This window comes from Nerophis ophidion, linkage group LG05 (assembly GCF_033978795.1).
Source record: "Nerophis ophidion isolate RoL-2023_Sa linkage group LG05, RoL_Noph_v1.0, whole genome shotgun sequence".
Classification (NCBI taxonomy): Eukaryota; Metazoa; Chordata; class Actinopteri; order Syngnathiformes; family Syngnathidae; genus Nerophis; species Nerophis ophidion.
In genome coordinates, this window is record NC_084615.1 from 37840311 (window position 1) to 37860139 (window position 19829).

General features: G+C 40.4%; 2 protein-coding genes across 9 annotated transcripts in view; both read right to left on the reverse strand.

Moving 5' to 3' along the window:
* Positions 1-4461: 4461 nt before the first annotated feature.
* cenpw (centromere protein W) lies at positions 4462-11330 on the reverse strand. Its single transcript, XM_061900796.1, has 3 exons — positions 11149-11330; positions 10963-11076; positions 4462-4717 (listed from the first exon to the last, which is right to left on the reverse strand). Exons 1-3 carry the CDS (start codon positions 11233-11235, stop codon positions 4691-4693), a joined length of 228 nt encoding a protein of 75 aa, XP_061756780.1. The 5' UTR covers positions 11236-11330; the 3' UTR covers positions 4462-4690.
* Positions 11331-12941: 1611 nt separating this feature from the next.
* Positions 12942-19829, reverse strand: part of LOC133553039 (triadin-like) — a 30248-nt gene continuing 23360 nt past the window's right edge. For 6 of the 8 annotated variants that reach the window (XM_061900787.1, XM_061900790.1, XM_061900788.1 and 3 more), the window contains 2 exons: positions 18495-18536; positions 12942-17779 (listed from right to left, as the gene is read on the reverse strand). In XM_061900787.1, coding sequence (XP_061756771.1) covers positions 17640-17779; positions 18495-18536 — 182 coding nt within the window. In that variant the 3' untranslated portion in view covers positions 12942-17639. The remainder of the gene's footprint in view (positions 17780-18494; positions 18537-19829) is intronic. The other 2 variants (XM_061900785.1, XM_061900791.1) reach the window with 2 other exon arrangements.

Genomic DNA, 19829 nt, shown 5'->3' on the forward strand with positions numbered 1-19829 from the left:
TTGTAGTATATATAACCCAGCACATATAGTTCAGAGCCCCGCAAGCAGCACTCAGTGACCTTATCCTTCCTCAGCTGGCTGGCCTATCTTACGGTGTCATTGTCTCCTCCTAAACATGTCATTGGGCTTCACATCTGTTGTCCCAACATGATCCCCTGTCCCATGCCTTGATATATTCCTCATGCATGCATGTTCCATCTCTTTTACCAAGACTATATGTGTCAAGCCTCACAGCAGGGAAACCAGGTTGACACCCTGGAATAGCAGCGAACACTCGTTCATCATCACGTCTCTGTCTCCATCATGTCACTGTGCGCTTGACCAGTAAATAGAAGTAGTAGCACTTACAAAAACACAAATGATTAGAAAAATATTTGTAAAATAGCAAAGTTATTTAAAATATTTGTTTTAAAAAATATTTTTTTATTCTGTTTTGTTGTCAACAAAGCAAACATAAATATACAGATAATGTAATAAATATAATTGTGTGTCTTGCTTACTTTTACTTACTTACATTACTACCCCTTCTAGGGCACAGGCCGTCAACAAGTGATCTCCAGACATTTCTGTCTTAGGCCGTTCTCTCCAGTTGGGTCCAGGTCATCTTCATGGTCTTCGTGTCTGTCTCCAGGTCTCTGCGCCAGGTGTTTCTGGGACGGCCCCTTTTTTCGCTTGCCCCGCGGGTTCCATACTAGGGCTTGCCTAGTAATGGTATTTGTGGGCTTACGCGGAGGGGGGCCTATCCAGCGCCATCTGCATTTCTTAATTTCTGCTTCCGTGGGAAGCTGATTTGTCCTTTGCCAGAGTTCAGTATTGGAAATGGTGTCTGGCCATCGGATGTGCAGAATCTTCCACAAGCAGCTGTTAGTAAACACCTGCACTTTTCTGACGGTGTCAGTTGTGGTTCTCCAGGTCTCTGCTCCATATAAGAGGACTGCTTTGATGTTAGAGTTAAATAGTCTGACTTTGGTGTTGAAGGTCAGTTCTTTCCAGATCAAAATGTTACGCAGTTGAATGATTCGTGTGTCCGTGCCGCCCAATTTTTCAATCTCACTCCCAAGGTAGGTGAAGGATTCAACTTCTTCCTGTTCCTCTCCATCCAGCACGATTGCTCTGGTGTTGGCGGTGTTAGTCTTGAGGATCTTGGTCTTTTCTTTGTGGATGTTGAGTCCTACTTTTGCCGAGGTGCATGCCAAATTGTTGATCTTCTCCTGCATCTGTTGTTGGGTGTGTGAAAGTAGTGCCAGATCGTCGGCATAGTCCAAGTCATCCAGTTGTACCCAAGGTGTCCACTGAATCCCGTTCATTCCCTGTGCAGTGGAGGTCTTCATTATCCAGTCAATGGCTAGCAGGAAGAGGAGAGGCGAGAGAAGACAGCCCTGTCTGACCCCAGTCTTCACTTGGGATGGCTCAGTTAACTGTCCTCCATGGACCACCTTACATGTCAGTCCCTCATAGGAGTTCCTGATGATGGATACAATGTTGGTCGGCACCCCATAATGTCGGAGGAGCTTCCAGAGTGTATCTCTGTCTAGACCGTCAAAGGCTTTCTTATAGCCAACAAGGTTTATGTACAGGGACGAGTTCCACTCGATTGATTGCTCCACTAGGATGTGCAAAGCTGCAATCCGGTCTGTGCAGTATCAGTCCTTGCGAAAACCTGCTTGCTCATCTCGCAGTTGTCTTTCATCCGATTCAAGATGACTCTGTTAAAAACTTTCCCAGGCACTGATAGCAGTGTGATCCCTCTATACTTTGTACAGTTCCTGAGGTCTCCTTTCTTTGGGATCTTGATTATCTAACCCTCTTTCCAATCTCTTGGCACTTCTTTTTCCTCCCAAATTTTCTTGAAGAGTGGGTGAAGCATCTTCGTTGTGCTTTCCATATTGGACTTAAGTCATTCCGCAGGAATGTTGTCCGGTCCTGCAGACTTTCCATTTCTTAGCTGCTTGATTTCTTCAGTGGTTGGGGCGATGTAAGCTATGGGTTCGTCAGCCTGAGTGATGTCTGGTGTATCCTGTGACGCTGGCTGGTTTAGAATTTATTTGAAGTACTCCCTCCATCTGTTCTTCCCTCTTTGTCCTTCACTGGTCGTTCTGGTTTTTTGTACTTTCCTGCTAGCTTCCTGGTGATGTATAATTATCTCATGTTTCCCTCTCTTGCTAGGTTGCCCATATATCTTCGCTTATCTGCTCGGATGCTTTTATTCACTGGCTTGTTTCCTTCTGTGTACCTTTCTTGTGCCTTGGCCTTTTCTGCACGTGTTCTGCTGTTGTTCACTGTCGCCTTCTTCTCTTGGATCCTTTGCAGACTGTCCCCTGAGATGCAATCCTTGTGCTGGTTCTTCTTGGACCCGAGCACTTCCTGGCAGGGAGATATTACCTCTTCTTTTGTCTCCTTCCACCTGCTCTCCAGAATACACACGCCCTCTTCAAATAACTCCTCTAGGACTTGGAATTTGTTGCAGTTTTACTCTGAACTCTTGTAGCTTGCTGGGGTATCTCAGGAGAGCTGTGTTGTTGTGTGTGCTGCCATCCATTTCTTTCTCAGCTTCAGGCTGGTTACGACGAGGTGATGGTCTGAGGTCACATCTGCATCCTCTCTTTTTTTATATTAAATCAACAAAAAAAAAACACAAGATACACTTAGAATTAGTGCACCAACCCAAAAAAACCTCCCTCCCCCATGTACACTCATTCACACAAAAGGGTTGTTTCTTTCTGCACCTCTCTTTACGCTTACATTCTGCATGCTCCTCCTGAATCTCTAACTAATACAGACATGGTCAATCTGGTTCTCTGTTTTGTGGTTTAGCAATACCCAAGTGGCTTTGTGGATGTTTTTATAGGGAAAAACACTGCCACCAATGATTAACTTGTTCATAGCGCACAAGTCCGCCAGCCTTTCCCCATTTATATTCATGGTCCCCAATCCATGTTTTCTCATGATCTCTTCATACCCTCTGTTGTCCCCTCCAATCTTGGAATTTAGGTCTCCCATCAGGACTGTGATGCCCCTCTCTGGACGAGTTCTATATTGGATTACAGCCTGTTGTAGAAATGATCTTTGTCTTCTTCCTTACCATCGTTGGTCGGAGCATAGCGTTGTATGATATTCATAGTGATCTTCCTTTTCTTTGTTCGGAAGGATGAAGCGATGATCCTCGGGCCATGTGCTTCCCATCCAATGGGCGCTCTCTGTGCTATTTTAGACAGCATCAGTGCCACTCTTTGGGTGTGGGGGGCATTGTGCTCTTCGTGTCCAGAGTACAGTAGCATCTCTCCAGAGGTCAGTCATTTTTGTCCAGACTGTATCCATCTTGTCTCACTTATTCCAAGTGGACTGAGATTGTAGTTCGTCATCACAGAGGCAACTTGCTTACTTTTAGTAGATAAGAAATCTTGTAGTCATCCATTTCGCGTACATAAAATTGGATATCTTAAAAATATTCAAACAGTATGGTATTATTTAAAAATTACATTTAATTTATTTGTTTAATATGACAGTTAACAGCGACAATTAGAAAAGCAGTATTTAAACAGTAAGACATTTTTATTATAATTTCAATATGGATTGCTGAAAGCTAATTACCAGTAATATTTGCATTGTGTTGAAATATACTGAAATGTGCCTGCAGGAAAAAAAATATTTTAAATAAACTATTACAAAAGAGGAAACTCGCATTTAAAAAAACCCAGAGGATCATATTTGTTGCTCAACAGCTCTATCTTGTTGTGTACAAAACAGGCCCGGAAGACAAGCAGAGTTTTTTCCCCCATACTGTATGTCTTAAGATTTCACTATTATCCCGAATTGATATAAAATGTAATTTAAAAAAAATAACAAGCAGTACAAAACCCCAGTAGTTTGTTGTCTCGGTTTATTATATGGTCATTTTAATAAGAAAATCAGTAATAACATCAACTGAACATGTCAAACTTGAATAAGTAGTTCTTTAATAGTTGAGAAAGCAAAACAGAACATGACAATGAGTCATTTACCGCTTGGCCCCACATTTTATCAGACAAAATAACATGTTTTTTTTTTTTAATTAAGTGCAAAAGTAGATGTAAATGACTTGTCACATGGCATAATGTCAAGGGTGATATTCCATCCATCCATTTTCTACCGCTTGTCCATTTCGGGGTCACATGGGGTGCTGGAGCCTATCTCAGCTGCATTCGGGCGGAAGGCAAGGTACACCCGGACAAGTCGCCATCTGATCGCAGGGCGGGTGATATTCCATCCATCCATCCATTTTCTACCGATATTCCATCAACAAAAATTGTATGCAGATTGTGATCAATATGTTGCTTAACATAGTCAAATTTGCCCAGTTAATTAAAAAAACAAGTCCGTCTGTTAGCAAGGCTATTTCCTAGTTGATGGAGAATGATGGAACAAAATGTAAAAGGGGAACAAAAACCATTTTAATTATGTTATACCTTGGTGCAGGAAAAAAAAAATCAAAATCAACTTCTTGATGTACTCATAAAAGCTGGCAGGGGAAGGTAAACTTGCATCACTTTACAGTAATGTCTGTCAATATCCGCGAAGAGGACTGAACCTATGCTTTGATCATTTGGAAGTTCTTGGAAAAATCTGGCTTGGTGAGAAAAATTCAATAAAATATATTTCTAAAAGCTGGATAGGAAACATTTCAGAGTGTACAAAAATACATTCATGGTCTTCATCCTCGTGCCTTTTTCAGCATTTTCTGTGAAGAAGTCAAAAAAATCATTATTATATTAAATGATATAGTAAATATATCAGCAACCACTATAAGACAAAAACTGTACAGTTGAGCAGGGTGTCCAAAGTACGGTCCAGGAGCAATTTTTGTCCACGGCTAGTTTTTTATTGGCCCTTGACATGTTTTGAAAATTAAATTAATTCATTATTAATTATGTATATCAAACACCAACAGTTGTCTACTTTGTCCCTCGTAACAGAAGAAGCTAAGATGATGTTGTGTTTACTTTTAAATAGCTTAGCATATACAAAGTGAATAAGGGGAATAAGCAGTAGGAAATGGATGGATGGATAATTTGAAAAAAATAAAATAGTATCAACGTGGCCCCGTGAATTCTTTCATTTTTCAGTATGCGGCTCTTGGTATAAAAAGTTTGGACATCGTAGTAGTGGATGGTTCTTGCAACAAAATTAAATAAACTCAAATAATTCAAACAGAAACTTATTTACACTGTAATTTATAAAATGTTCTATTACTTAATTTGAATGTCAAACACAACCAGAAGGTAAAGGGTTTCTGCAGGTTTCAGCAAGTCTAATGTTATACTTTTTAATGCCACATCAAATTAATTAAATCCCCATGTCCTCCTGCAGATAATTATTATTTACAAAAGTTTACAATTGTAAGCTTTTGACAATAATATTGAATAGTTGAGAAGTGTACATTAACTGTTACTCTGTAGTGAATTAGAATTGACTCAAGAAGCTTTTGACAATAATATTGAATAGTTGTAGTGAATTAGAACTGACTCAAGACTGTTTTATTTGAGTGTTTATTTCTATGTTCATCTATGTAATACATAAGTTGCTTTGTTGATCGTGCCAAAGCAATCTGACAATGTTAACTGCAGCCTGCCTTTAATCACTGACTTGTAATTAGTTAATAACATGGGTGATTTCAACACGTTGATGCTCATTTAGCAAAGTGTGGAGGTCTTTTTGTACATACTGCAGTACTTCTCTCTGGGTTTACCAACGACAGGGGTTAACCAACGTTCACTAATGATAAAGCAAACAAAAACGTAATTACAACTTCCCACATCCTAAAATACATTACGAAGACAATTTACAACAGACATTTTTTTTTTAAATGATGCTTTTATTTGTTCAATTTTATTTTGTTATTCCTTACACATTTTTTTCATATTGATTTGGGCATTCTTTTCGTATGGTAGTTATGTTTCAATGTCTTAATTACCGTTTAAAATTTAGGGAAAACATTTTTTCGGTGTACATATTGTGAAAATATGTGTACTTGTTCTGATTATTTGAAATTTGGGTTTCATATTCCAGTTAAAATAAAGTTAAGTGAGAAAAAAAGAGCAGTCATCGGTCAGCTGGTTATGACATTATTTCAGGGGCTCTTACAGTCCACATTCGCAAACACATTCTCCAACGGTTTTGAAGCAACGTGCACGTTATCTATGAATGTTTTCATTTATCAAGGTCATTGAAATCTCAGAGCATTCAACCGATCGCAACTTGACCGTTTGGTTTGTCTTAGATGTTTTGCCTCTTATCCAAGTAGGCTTCATCAGTTCATGCTGATCAACTTTAGATTGGTCATATCACTTTGAAATGCTATTCTATATTAGCATGTTGCTATCCAGCACAAGTTAAGCAGGGTTTTTACTGTGCTGCTTCATGTGTTTTGGGGGTCACAAAAAGTTAATTTTATTGTGAATTTTACATTATTTTTTATAGTTAATCTTTGCCCAGGAGACTTGTTTTCTTTTCATTTTTCCTTTCAATGAGAATAATACTATTATTATTAACAAGAACAACAATGTAATGATAATGATGATGGAGTTGTGTAGTGTGTAAATCCAGTAATGAATAATTTTGATTGTGACGTCCACATTAGAGAAGACATAGCCTCTACATTGGGGTATACAGAAAACCCACACATACTGATCAATACCTACTTTTTTACTCGCACCCCCCACCGGAACACAAACTGGGCGTTATTAGAACCCTTCAACACAGAGCTAATAAAGTTCCCACCAGCCCATAGGCCAAAGATAAAGAGCATAGGCATTTGAGGGAAGCCCTCAAAACCTGTAGTTACCCCTGTTGGTCGTTTGTGAAAAGTGCATCCAGTTCCAGAAAAAAACAAGAACAGAGTGGATGAGGAGGAAAATGGTGACAGATGCAAAAATATTGTCATTCCATATGTATCAGGTCTATCTGAGAACAGAAGAATGTTTAACCAACACAACATCCCGGCACATTTAAAATCAGGTAACACTCTGAGATCTGGTGTATGCTAGCTAGTCTAATGATGGATGCACTGATTCATATATTGGGGAAACAAAACAACCACTAAGCCGACGCATAGCACAGTATAAAAGAGCTCAACTCTTTATAGTCAAGACTCAGCTGTCTACCTGCACCTCAGGGAAAAACAGCACTCCTTTGAGAACAAAAATTTACTGATTCTGGACAGGGATGGTAAGAAAGGGGAGTGAGGGAAGCCATCTATGTCGAGGTCGAAAAGTACTGCGACACCACCTGTCCCCCACATACAACACTGTTTTTTCATCCATCCATTCATTTTCTACCACTTATTCCCTTTGGGATCACGGGGGGTGCTGTTCCCTATCTCAGCTACAATCGGGCGGAAGGCGGGGGGCGGGGTACACCTCAACCATTCCTAAAAGACTCTGCAAGTTAACCACCAACAAATAACAGGAGTTCAAAACATTTGGTCACAGATGCTCGTTTGTGCCATTTGTTGATAACTGAAAGGAATGCTAACGTGGGTGATTCCGACTGTTTTTGGCTAATTGTGATTGATCCACAGCAATCGTTCTGCCACACAATACCTAAACAGTATCTGTGTTGGCCCTGCGATGAGGTGGCGACTTGTCCAGGGTGTACCCCGCCTTCCGCCCGATTGTAGCTGAGATAGGCGCCAGCGCCCCCTGCGACCCCGAAAGGGAATAAGCGGTAGAAAATGGATGGATGGGATGGATAATGAGGGGAAACTACACTTCAACGATTGTCGTTGGCATTGACCGTTGAATTGCTTGTTTGCATCTCAACAAATGTTTTTCTCACTACAATGGGGCGGAACCATCCTTGCCCAGGCACACTCTCCTGGTATTGGTAGTGTAAATATATGGGTTTTTGGCACCAGCCGTTGGAGTAAATCTGACCAATCTAACAGCATGAATTGATAAAGCTTACTTGGAAGAGAGGCAAAACGTCTTAAGACAAACCAAACGATTGATTGAATGCCCTTAAAATGTACAGGTTAAATGTGATCGTTGTATTAAAATGATTGGTTCCAGCTCCTACATTGAATTAAATGTCGCAACAACGACTCCACACAGGAGAACGCGTGGAATATGACTGACAAAAGACTTACTCTGTTCACATACTTCCACTGTCAAACGTGATAGGTGCTAACAGCGATGCACAGAGTGAGACCTCTGTATCCAGTTTGAAGCCAAAGACGGACAAAAATCAGACTCAGCAATTAAAAGTTGAGAGCAAAGTTAGTAAGTTCATTTTCAATTATTGTTCCATGAATTGATATATTGATTATGGTACCTGGCCTAAAAAAACCTCTGGCCAACATTTAATGCTTTTGAATGCCATTTAGAGGCCTTAATTTTAGCAAAATCCATCGAATGACCTAATGACCTTCAGAACCCCTGATGTATAAATTAAAATGGTAAGAGTCAATTCTAGAGATGTCCGATATTATAGGCCGATAAATGCTTTAAAATGTAATATCGGAAATTATCGGTATCGGCTTCAAAAAGTAAAATGTATGACTTTTTAAAACGCCGCTGTACGGAGTGGTACACGGACGCAGGGAGAAGTACAGAACGCTAATAAACCTTAAAAGGCACTGCCTTTGCGTGTCGGCCCAATCACAGAATATCTACGGCTTTTCACACACACAAGTGAATGCCATGCATACTTGGTCAACAGCCATAGAGGTCACACTGAGGGTGGCCGTATAAACACTTTTAACAATGTTACAAATATGCGCCACACCAAACAAGAATGACAAACACATTTCGGGAGAACATCCGCACCGTAACACAATATAAACACAACAGAACAAATACCCAGAACCCCTTGCAGAAATAACTCTTACAGGATACAATATACACGCCCCGTTACCCCCTACCAATCCCCACCCAACCTCCTCATGCTCTCTCAGGTAGAGCATGTCCCAAATTCCAACCTGCTGTTTTGAGGCATGTTAAAAAAAATGCACTTTGTGACTTCAATAATAAATACTTTTCCATAACTTGAGTTGATTTATTTTGGAAAACCTTGTTACATTGGTTAATGCATCCAGCGGGGCATTACAACAAAAGTGGCATAATATTGGTTATTATCGGAATCGGTAATTAAGAGTTGGACAATATCGGAATATCTGCAAAAAGCCCATTATTGGACATCTCTAGTCGATTCCAAAGAAAAACATTGCAAAAATGCTTTCATTAATTAATGTCAAAGCAAAATCTGAAATCATGGCACTTATTTCTAGAACTATTTATTGAATTGTGTGTATTTCATGTCGATTGCACAGTACTACATAAGGTCTTGCGATAATGATTATTTATGTAACTACAATCCAAATAAACTCAGATTATTTCATTAAGTATAACATTTTGTTTATTTAATGACAACTAGATAGATAGTACTTTGATTCCTTCAGAAGAGTTCCCTCAGTAAAATTAAAAACTACACTGCGCTATATCGTTTTATAAATGAAAGGGGCGGCATGGCGTAGTGGGTAGAGCGGCCGTGCCAGAAACCAGAGGATTGCAGATTCGCTCCCCACCTATCGACATCCAAATTTCTGCCGTTGTGTCCTTGGGCAGGACACTTCACCCTTTCCCCCGGTGCCGCTCACACTGGTGAATGAATGATAGGTGGTGGTCGGAGGGGCCGTAGGCGCAAACTGGCAGCCACGCTTCCGTCAGTCCACCCCAGGGCAGCTGTGGCTACAGATGTAGCAAACCACCACCAGGTGAGAATGAATGATGGGTTACCACTTCTCTGTGAGCGCTTTGAGTATCTAGTAATCAAAAAGCGCGACATAAATCTAATGAATTATTATTATTATTGAAAAGCAATGCACCATTGTGTGTAACCCAGTTGGATACTAATTATCTTGATACAATGTGGATGGTCATTCATTGTGTACCTGTTCTTAAAACAGTGCATCAACATCGGTATATGTTACTACGGTGGTTCTCAAATGGGGGTACGCATACCCCTGGGGGTACTTGAAGGTATGCCAAGGGGTACGTGAGATTTTTTTTTTTAAATATTCTAAAAATAGATACAATTCAAAAATCCTTTATACATTTATTTATTGAATAATACTTAACAAAATATGAATGTAAGGTCATAAACTGTGAAAAGAAATGCAACAATGCAATATTTAGTGTTGACAGCTGGATTTTTTGTGGACATGTTCCATAAATAATAATGTTAAAGATTTCTTTTTTTTTGTGAAGAAATGTTTACAATTAAGTTCATTAATCCAGATGGATCTCTATTACAATCCCCAAAGAGGGCACTTTAAGTTGATGATTACTTCTATGTGTAGAAATCTTTATTTATAATTGAATCACTCGTTTATTTTTCAAGAAGTTTTTAGTTATTTTTATATCTCTTTTTCCCAAAAAGTTGGAGAAAGACCACTACAAATGAGCATTATTTTGCACTGTTATGAATTTAATAAATCAGAAACTGATGACATAGTATTTTACTTCATCTCTTTTTCCATCCATCCCTTTTCTACCTCTTATTCCCTTTGGGGTCGCGAGGGGCGCTGGTGCCTACCTCAGCTACAATTGGGCGGAAGGCGGAGTACACCCTGGACAAGTCGCTACCTCATCACAGGGCCAACACAGATAGACAGACAACATTCACACACTAGAGCCAATTTAGTGTTGCTAATCAACCTATCCCCAGGTGCAAAGATCCCGAGCCCAGCATTGAACAAAGGACTACTCAGGACCTTCGTATTGAGAGGCAGATGCACTAACTAACCCCTCTCCACCGTGCTGCACTTCTTTATCTCTTTTTTTCAACCAAAAATGCTTAGCTCTGATTAGGGGGTACTTGAATTTAAAAAAAAAAAATTCCCAGGGGGTACATCACTGAAAAAGGTTGAGAACCACTGTGTTACTACATTAGCGTAGGGTCAACTCGAGAAACCGTTTGTGAACAAACCTTGGTGACGGCTCTGACGTGTCGAGGCTTGATAGTCGCAGATTTCTCCTCAAAAGATTTGGCTGTTGCCTCCTTGGCCAAGTTCTTCAGGAAGAGCATGGTAATGATCTCCAGCTGCGCATCACCACACACTTAGCTGGTTAGCTGGCATTAGCCGCAACGAGCACTCACAAATATCAAACTTACCATTGCTTCAGACGTCAGTCTCACGTTAATATTGCTTTTCGTCTTTGACTTCACAATTTTTTTCAAATTTGGTGCCTTCTTCAGCATGTTCGAAGAACGTTGTTCAACAGGTCAAACGTAGAAAAAGCCAAAGTACAGTTTCATAAAGCCCGCGTCTGTCACTTCCGGTGGTAGAATTTATCTTGGCGTCTCACTTCCGGTTGTAATGTTCGTTGTAGCCTAATAACGTTCCTCAATGTTGTTGAACACATATACTAATAAAAAAACTAAATAAATATTATTAAAATTTCACTTCAATACAAACCAAAGTATTTCTGCCAGAAAAAAAAATACAACGTTCAAAAGAAAGCCATTACCACTTTGAAGCAGTAGATAGCGGTGTGGGCTATTTCACCGTGGGAGATGAGAAGAAGAAAACAAGTCAGTGACCGTAGATGTCATATAGGTTACTATGGTTACTCTGACATCGATGTCGTTGACAGCGTGAACGTTTTGCCATTTCTAAACAAGCAGCTTTTAAAAATACACACAGTGTGGGACTATACTTTATTTGAATGTATTTGTAATACTTTTAATTATTACAAATCCAAAAATACTGCAGGAAAATCAAACAAACGTCTGTCCATTCATCCATTTCCTACCGCTTGTCTCTTTTGGGGTTGCGGGGGGTGCCGGAGCCTCTTCTCAGCTGCATTTGGGCAGAAAGCGGTGTACACTCTGGACAAGTCGCCACTTCATTGCAGGGCCAAAACAGATGGACAACATTCACACTCACATTCACACACTCGGGCCCATTTTAGTGTTGCCAAATCAACTTGAAGCTTGTTTTTTATAGGCCTGTTTTAAAAATCAAATACCGTATTTCCTTGAATTGCCGCAGGGCATATATTATGCGCCTGCCTTGAATTACTGCTGGGTCAAACTCGCTTCCCAAAATAATTAGCGCATGCTTAGTATTACCGCCTGGTCACACTCGTGACGTCACGAGTGACACTTCACCTGTCATCATTTTCAAAACGGAGGAGGCTGATTTCAATACCGGTATTTTGAAATCGCATAAGAGGAAGAAGATTAAGAGCTATTCAGTAGGATTTAAGGTCCAAGCTTACATCACACTCAAATCTTTCACTGCATACTTTTGGTAAGTGCCGGAGTGAAAAGAGGTTTTAAAATAATTAGCGCATGCTTACTTTTACCACATGCCCTTGGTAAGCGCAGGAGTGAGAAGAGGTTTTAAATTAATTAGCACCCCGACGGCAATTCAAGAAAATACGGTAAATACATTATTGTAATCTAATCAAACATTTCATTATTTTCTTATTATTGGTGACGAAGGGCAGCCTTAATGGAGTCCAACCCTCACCGGAAATGTGTCCAGCACCCCCAAAAAAGGGACAAGCGGTAAAAAAAAATGGATGGCAGACAGACACCCTCTAGTGGCTGTAGTGTTTAAACTCAACTTGCAGCTTGTTTTGTACAGGCCTATTTTAAAAATCAAATAAATAAATTATTGTTATATAATCAAACATTTCATGCATTTTCTTTGTCACTTATGATACAAAGTTGCGTTGTAGCTGTCTTGTTCGGATAACCTTGCATATCTTGACCTACATCACACAATGTATTATTGTCACCCTGGATCCTTAGATTTTACAGTATGCAGCCCTTTGTGGAAAAGCTTTGGACACCCCACTTGTACATATTTAATAACATAACTGCACAAAACAGTCAGCTAAACAAGCTCTTCATAGATAGCAATCATAATATAATACACAAAAACGTGAAATACTGTCAACAAGTACATAAGTCATACTGTCCAAGTAGACTCACTTTTATTGAATGAAGAATGTTCTGCAGTGTGAATAACAAAAAAGTTATGATTGTGGAGAAAAAAAAATCATGAACATATTTGACAATGTTGATCATCCCAATAAACTGCTTAGTCATAAAGTGTGTGTGAGTAAACATGACATGGCATTGTAATCATTAAACATGTTTTGGTTTAAGCACAATTTGAGTTGGTAGTGAAACCTAAACAATATAAATAATCGCACAATTTATTTATAAATTATTCATTCTATAAAGTTTCTATGAAATATAATTATTCACAACGGGATTCACACGCTCCACAGCTCCATCATTATATTATTATTATTACAGTATTGTTATTCTCATTAGAAGGAAAAATGAAAGGAAAGCACGTCCTCAGGCCAAAGATTCACACAAAAAATCATGTACAGTAAAATTCATCGTAAAATTCACACAAAAGTGAACTTTTTGTGACCCCCAAAACACATGAAGCAGCACAGTAAAAACCCTGCTAATCTTGTGCTAGATAGCAACATACTAATCTGAAATAGCATTCCAAAAATGATTTAAACAAGCGAACAGGAACACAATTAAAAATCTAAAAGTGTCCTTGCTACAATTATGTCAAATATAACACAAATAATGTTCTTCTTTCATTTAGTGGACTCTCTGTCCCGTGTTTGGATGTCAATCACAGAGTCAGATAGTTAGCTTACACGCTAACCGCTAATTTGTCAAGTCAAAGAGGAAATATGTCAAAATATGAACGTGCACCTGTGTTAAACCTGCATCCTCATCATCAAGTCCATGCACACCTTAAGACTTGGAAAGTTGATATATGACCTCGCGTCACCATAGCAACAGATGGACCACTGCTAAGTAAACACACTGAGGTCATCAAAAGATTTAAACCGTCTTGTTTCCTTTGAATGTTTTCACCAAATAAGACATCGATCCATGGCAAACACTGCGTAGCAATACCGAACGCTAGCCATGTCGCGCCAGCATGGCTGCCGTGTTGCCTCCATGTAGACGCCAAACTGAGGTAAAGCGTGATCATCAACCGGCGTGCTTATGCCGTGGCTAATAAGCACAACGTGGGTAGGGATCACGACGCCTCACGAGTTGGTCACATAATCGTTAAGGTCAAAATAATGCTTATGCCAACACTGCAGCTGGACGCGCCTCAATTAATCGCAGCATGTACTCATAGTGTTAGTTTTGGAGTAGGTTCCTGCCATCTCTCCTTGTCCTTTCTCTGCTCTGTGTTGTGCACAAAAGCCATTCTGCTCCATGTTCCTAAGAAAACAACGTAGTGACTGAATGCACCATTAAATAAGATAGTTGTGCCCTATGAATCCTGCCTAGCAACAAGCGGTGCAAATATGTCACATGACCAGGAAATGGTTGTGGCTATTGCTATTTCCGTTGTTATGATAAATCGTCAAGTCTGTTGTCTGCGTGCATGGTGTTGGAGCACATCAGACGGTAAGAAAGGTAGGGCGTCCATTTTCCTTGTATCAAAACATGTTTTAAAAGGGAAATGTTGACACTATTTTGGTAACTTCGCATCATAGATCTGATTGTACAAACCCCGTTTCCACATGAGTTGGGAAATTGTATTAGATGTAAATATAAACGGAATACAATGATTTGCAAATCATTTTCAATCCATATTCAGTTGAATATGCTACAAAGACAACATATTTGATGTTCAAACTGATGAACATTTTTTGTTGTTGCAAATAATCATTAACTTTAGAATTTGATGCCATCAACACGTGACAAAGAAGTTGGTAAAGGTGGCAATAAATACTGATTAAGTTGAGGAAGGCTCATCAAACACTTATTTGGAACATCCCACAGGTGTGCAGGCTAATTTGGAACAGGTGGGTGCCATGATTGGGTATAAAAGCAGCTTCCATGAAATGCTAAGTAATTCACAAACAAGGATGGGGCAAGGGTCACCAATTTGTAAGCAAATTGTCGAAAAGATTTAGAACAACTTTTCTCAACGGGTTATTGCAAGGAATTTAGGGATTTTACCATCTACGGTCCGTAAAATCATCAAAAGGTTCAGAGAATCTGGAGAAATCACTGAACGTAAGCGATGATATTATGGACCTTTGATCCCTCAGGCGGTACTGCATCAAAAACAGACATCAGTGTGTAAAGGATATCACCACATGGGATCAGGAACACTTCATAAAACCACTGTCAGTAACTACAGTGGGTCACTACATCTGTAAGTGCAAGTTAAAACTCTTCTATGCAAAGTAAAAGCCATTTATCAACAACACCAAGGAATGCCGCTGGGTTCGCTAGGCCCGAGCTCATCTAAGATGGACTGATCCAAAGTGGTAAAGTGTTCTGTGGTCTGACGAGTCCACATTTCAAATTATATTTGAAAACTGTGGAAATGGTGTCCTCCGGAACAAATAGTATAATAATCATTCGGATTGTTATAGGTGCAAAGTTCAAAAGCCAGCATCTGTGATGGTATGGGGGTGCATTAGTGCTCAAGGCATGGGTAACTTACACATCTATGAAGGCACCATTAATGCTGAAAGGTACATACAGGTTTTGGAGCAACATATGTTGTCATCCAAGCAACGTTATCATGGACGTCCCTGCTTATTTCAGCAAAACAATGCCAAGCCACGTGTTACAACAGCGGGGCTTCGTAGTAAAAGAGTGCGGGTACTTTCCTGGCCCGCCTGCAGTCCAGACATGTCTCCTATCGAAAATTTGTGGCGCATTATGAAGCGTAAAATACAACAGCGGAGACCCCGGACTGTTGAACGACTGAAGCTCTACATAAAATAAGAATGGGAAAGAATTCCACTTTCAAAGCTTCAACAATTAGTTTCCTCAGTTCCCAAACGTTTATTGAGTGTTGTTAAAAGAAAAGGTGATGTAACACAGTGGTGAAGATACCCTTTCCCAACTACTTTGGCACATGTTGCAGCCATGAAATTCTAAGTTAATTATTATTTGCAAAAAAAAATTAAGTTTATGAGTTTGAACATCAAATATCTTGTCTTTGTAGTGCATTCAATTGAATAAGAGTTTTGATTGATTGATTGATACTTTTATTAGTAGATTGCACGGATTTGCAAATCATTCTATTCCGTTTATATTTACATCTAACACAATTTCCCAACTCATATGGAAACAGGGTTTGTAGAATGACAAATGCCACTTAACATGATTAAGGGTACTTAAAGGGGCTGTTTGCAACTTACTCACTGTAAAAAATGTAAAAGCAAAACATATAACAGACTGGCTAGCATGTGTTACCATTAGTGGTTTAACAGAGCATGATTGTGTTCAAACGGGTATATATTTTTCTTTTCACAATTACTAAGTTTGTGTAGTAGCATTTTTTGGTGTTTACGACGGTCACTCGCCCTGTCTCATCAACAAGTACATACAAAAGCAGTCCAAGAGAGGCAACAAACAATTTGCAGCCTGGACACTGGCTGAGAGTTGATGGGCGGCCGAGGGTGGAGTTGGCTCTCAAGGTTGCTTTGCTGGGTCTGCTCCTGTCTCTGGCCATTCTCCCCACACCCTAGCAGACAATGGCGTGGAACACCGCAGAGGCCACTACAGTGTATATGTTTTATTTGTATTTTTTTCTACTTTTGTGGCTGTGTGTAGAAGTGGCTGGTTGCATCAGCTCTGCTCTTTTAATGTCCTTTGTGTTCTTTGAAGTTTGATGTTTCCGTCTTACACATATGCTTATGTGTGCTATGGCTATGAGTTGTTTTTTGTTAGTTTTTTTCCTTGGCCTAAGTCTGGACCACCTCCCCAGGGGCCCAAGCTTAGACAGTTTTTTTTTCTCACCCATCCCCCAGCATATACCTGTTTCTCACCTTTTTTTGTGAGCGGCGCCAGATCCATTTTCTACCGCTTGTCCCTTTTGGGGTAGCGGGGGGTGCTGGAACCTATCTCAGCTGCATTCGGGCGGAAGGTGGGGTACACCCTGGACAAGTCGCCACCTCATCGCAGGGCCAACACAGATAGACAGGCAACATTCACACTCACATTCACACACTAGGGCCAATTTAGTGTTGCCAATCAACCTATTCCCAGGTGCATGTCTTTGAAGGTGGGAGGAAGTCGGAGTACCTGGAGAGAAGAACATACAAACACCACACAGAAAGATCCCAAGACCGGGATTGAACTAGGACCATGAGGCACATGCATTAACAACTGTGCCACCGTGCTGCCCCCTGTAATGTTTGTCTGCTCTTGAATGGGATTGTGCTGAAAAATCTTAATTTCCCCTCTGGGATTATTAAAGTATTTCTGATTCTGATTATGATAGAATATATAATCGCTATTATTAGCTAACAACTCATCATGCATAATGTGCGCACATGTGTTACAAACGTACGTCGTTACGTCATTACGTACGAGGAGCCGGAAGAGGGCGGGATACACTGTGTAAAACACATTGGAAAGTTAGCACCCTCTAGGCATCTGTGTAAATGTAACAAACAGCCCCTTTAATGTTGAATTGTAGCCGTTAATGCTGTTAATGCCAATGGCCGCCATGATGGTTACTTAAACAATACACACATGGGCTAGCAGTTCTGTCCACTTGTTGTTGGTCTGAGTGTAAACAAGTCCTTTCTACAACCCCACCTTCCCCACCTTTTCCTTAAGGGGCGTCCAAGTTACTGTCCTGACGTCCTGGCGGCTTTCTGCTGCTCCAGGATGGACCTGATGACAGCGGGGGACATGGCCGGAGTAAAAGGTCGCAGGGGGTACTGTGCGTTTTTGCCGGGGACGTAAATACACTGGAAGTATCGTTGACCTGCAAGGACAAAAAGTCCATTGTATTTAGATTAGGTCATACTTGCCAACCCTCCCGATTTTCCCAGGAGATTCCCGAATTTCATCGCCCCACCCGAAAATCTCCTGGGGCAACCATTCTCCCGAATTTCTCCTGATTTACACCCGGACAACAATTTTAGGGGCGTGCCTTAAAGGACACCGCCTTTCTCGCCCTCTACAACCTGTCGTCACGTTCGCTTTTCCTCCATACAAACAGTGTGCCGACCCAGTATATATATGCGCCTTATGCGGCTCTAACACATACTCAAGTGAATGCAAGGCATACTTGATCAACAGCCATACAGGTCACACTGAGGGTGGCCGTACAAAAAACTTTAAGACGGTTACAAATATGCGCCACATAGTGAACCCACACTAAACAAGAATGACAAACACATTTCGGGAGAACATCCACACCGTAACACAACATAAACACAAGAGAACAAATATCCAGAAACCCTTGCAGCACTAATTCTTCTGGGATGCTACAATACATACCACCGCTACCACCAAACCGCCCACCCCCCACCTCAACCCCGCCCCCACATCTCCCGAATTTGGAGGTCTCAAAGTTGGGAAGTATGTTAGAAACCGCTAACAATACCTAAATTACGTTTTTTTTATGTAACGTTAGCAGGTTTCTAGACTCACACTGCTCCCTGCTGGCTTGGAGGTGGAATTGTACTGAATCTGACCTGATTTCTTCTTTGTAGGCTCATCTTCTGTCTTTGACTTTTCTGAGAGACAAAAATAGAACACATTAACAAAATGATGTGGCGCAAGTTCGTAATAATGTGGGAGACGTAAAGTGTGAAGTTTTATCATGCATCAACAAAGTGAGGGATTCCAATGTACATCCATCAAGTTGTATAATTAGTGTAAAGATTAACTCTAATACACTGGAGCCTCTAAAGCCAGAAACCTCAATACGACCAAAAGGTTCAAGAAAAATACACTTCTAAAGTTACACAAAATGTTATGTTACCATACCTGTCCTCACTCAGATTAAAATATTTTCTCGGTTAATTACTAAAGGACAGGGGTACCCATTACGTCGATCGCAAACTATCGGTCGATCTCTGAGGTGTTGTCGGTCAATCGAAAGGGGGTAAAAAAAATACAAACCCCGTTTCCATATGAGTTGGGAAATTGTGTTAGATGTACATATAAACTGAATACAATGATTTGCAAATCCTTTTCAGCCCATATTCAATTGAATGCACTACAAAAACAAGATATTTGATGTTCAAACTCTTAAGCTTTTTTTTTTTTTTGCAAATAATAATTAACTTAGAAATTCATGGCTGCAACACATGCCAAAGTAGTTGGGAAAAGGCATGTTCACCACTGTGTTACATCACCTTTTCTTTTAACAACACTCAATAAACGTTTGGGAACTGGGGAAACTAATTGTAGAAGCTTTGAAAGTGGAATTCTTTCCCATTTTTGTTTTATGTGGAGCTTCAGTCGTTCAACAGTCCAGGGTCTCCGGGGTCTCCGCTGTTGTATTTTACGCTTCATAATCCGCCACACATTTTCGATGGGAGACAGGTCTGGATTGCAGGCGGGCCAGGAAAGTACCCGCACTCTTTTTTTACAAAGCCACGCTGCTGTAGCACGTGCTGAATGTGGCTTGGCATTGTCTTGCTGAAATAAGCAGGGGCGTCGATGAAAAAGACGGCGCATAGATGGCAGCATATGTTGTTCCGAAACCTGTATGTACCTTTCAGCATTAATGGTGCCTTCACAGATGTGTAAGTTACCCATGCCTTGGGCACTAATGCACCCCCATACCATCACAGATGCTGGCTTTTGAACTTTGTGTCGATAACAGTCTGGCTGGTTTGTTTCCCCTTTGGTCCGGATGACAGAATGTTGAATAGTTCCAAAAACAATTTGAAATGTGGACTCGTCAGACCACAGAACACTTTTCCACTTTGCATCAGTACATCTTAGATGATCTCGGGCCCAGAGAAGCCGGCAGCGTTTCTGGATGTCATTGATAAATAGCATTTGCTTTTCATGGTAGA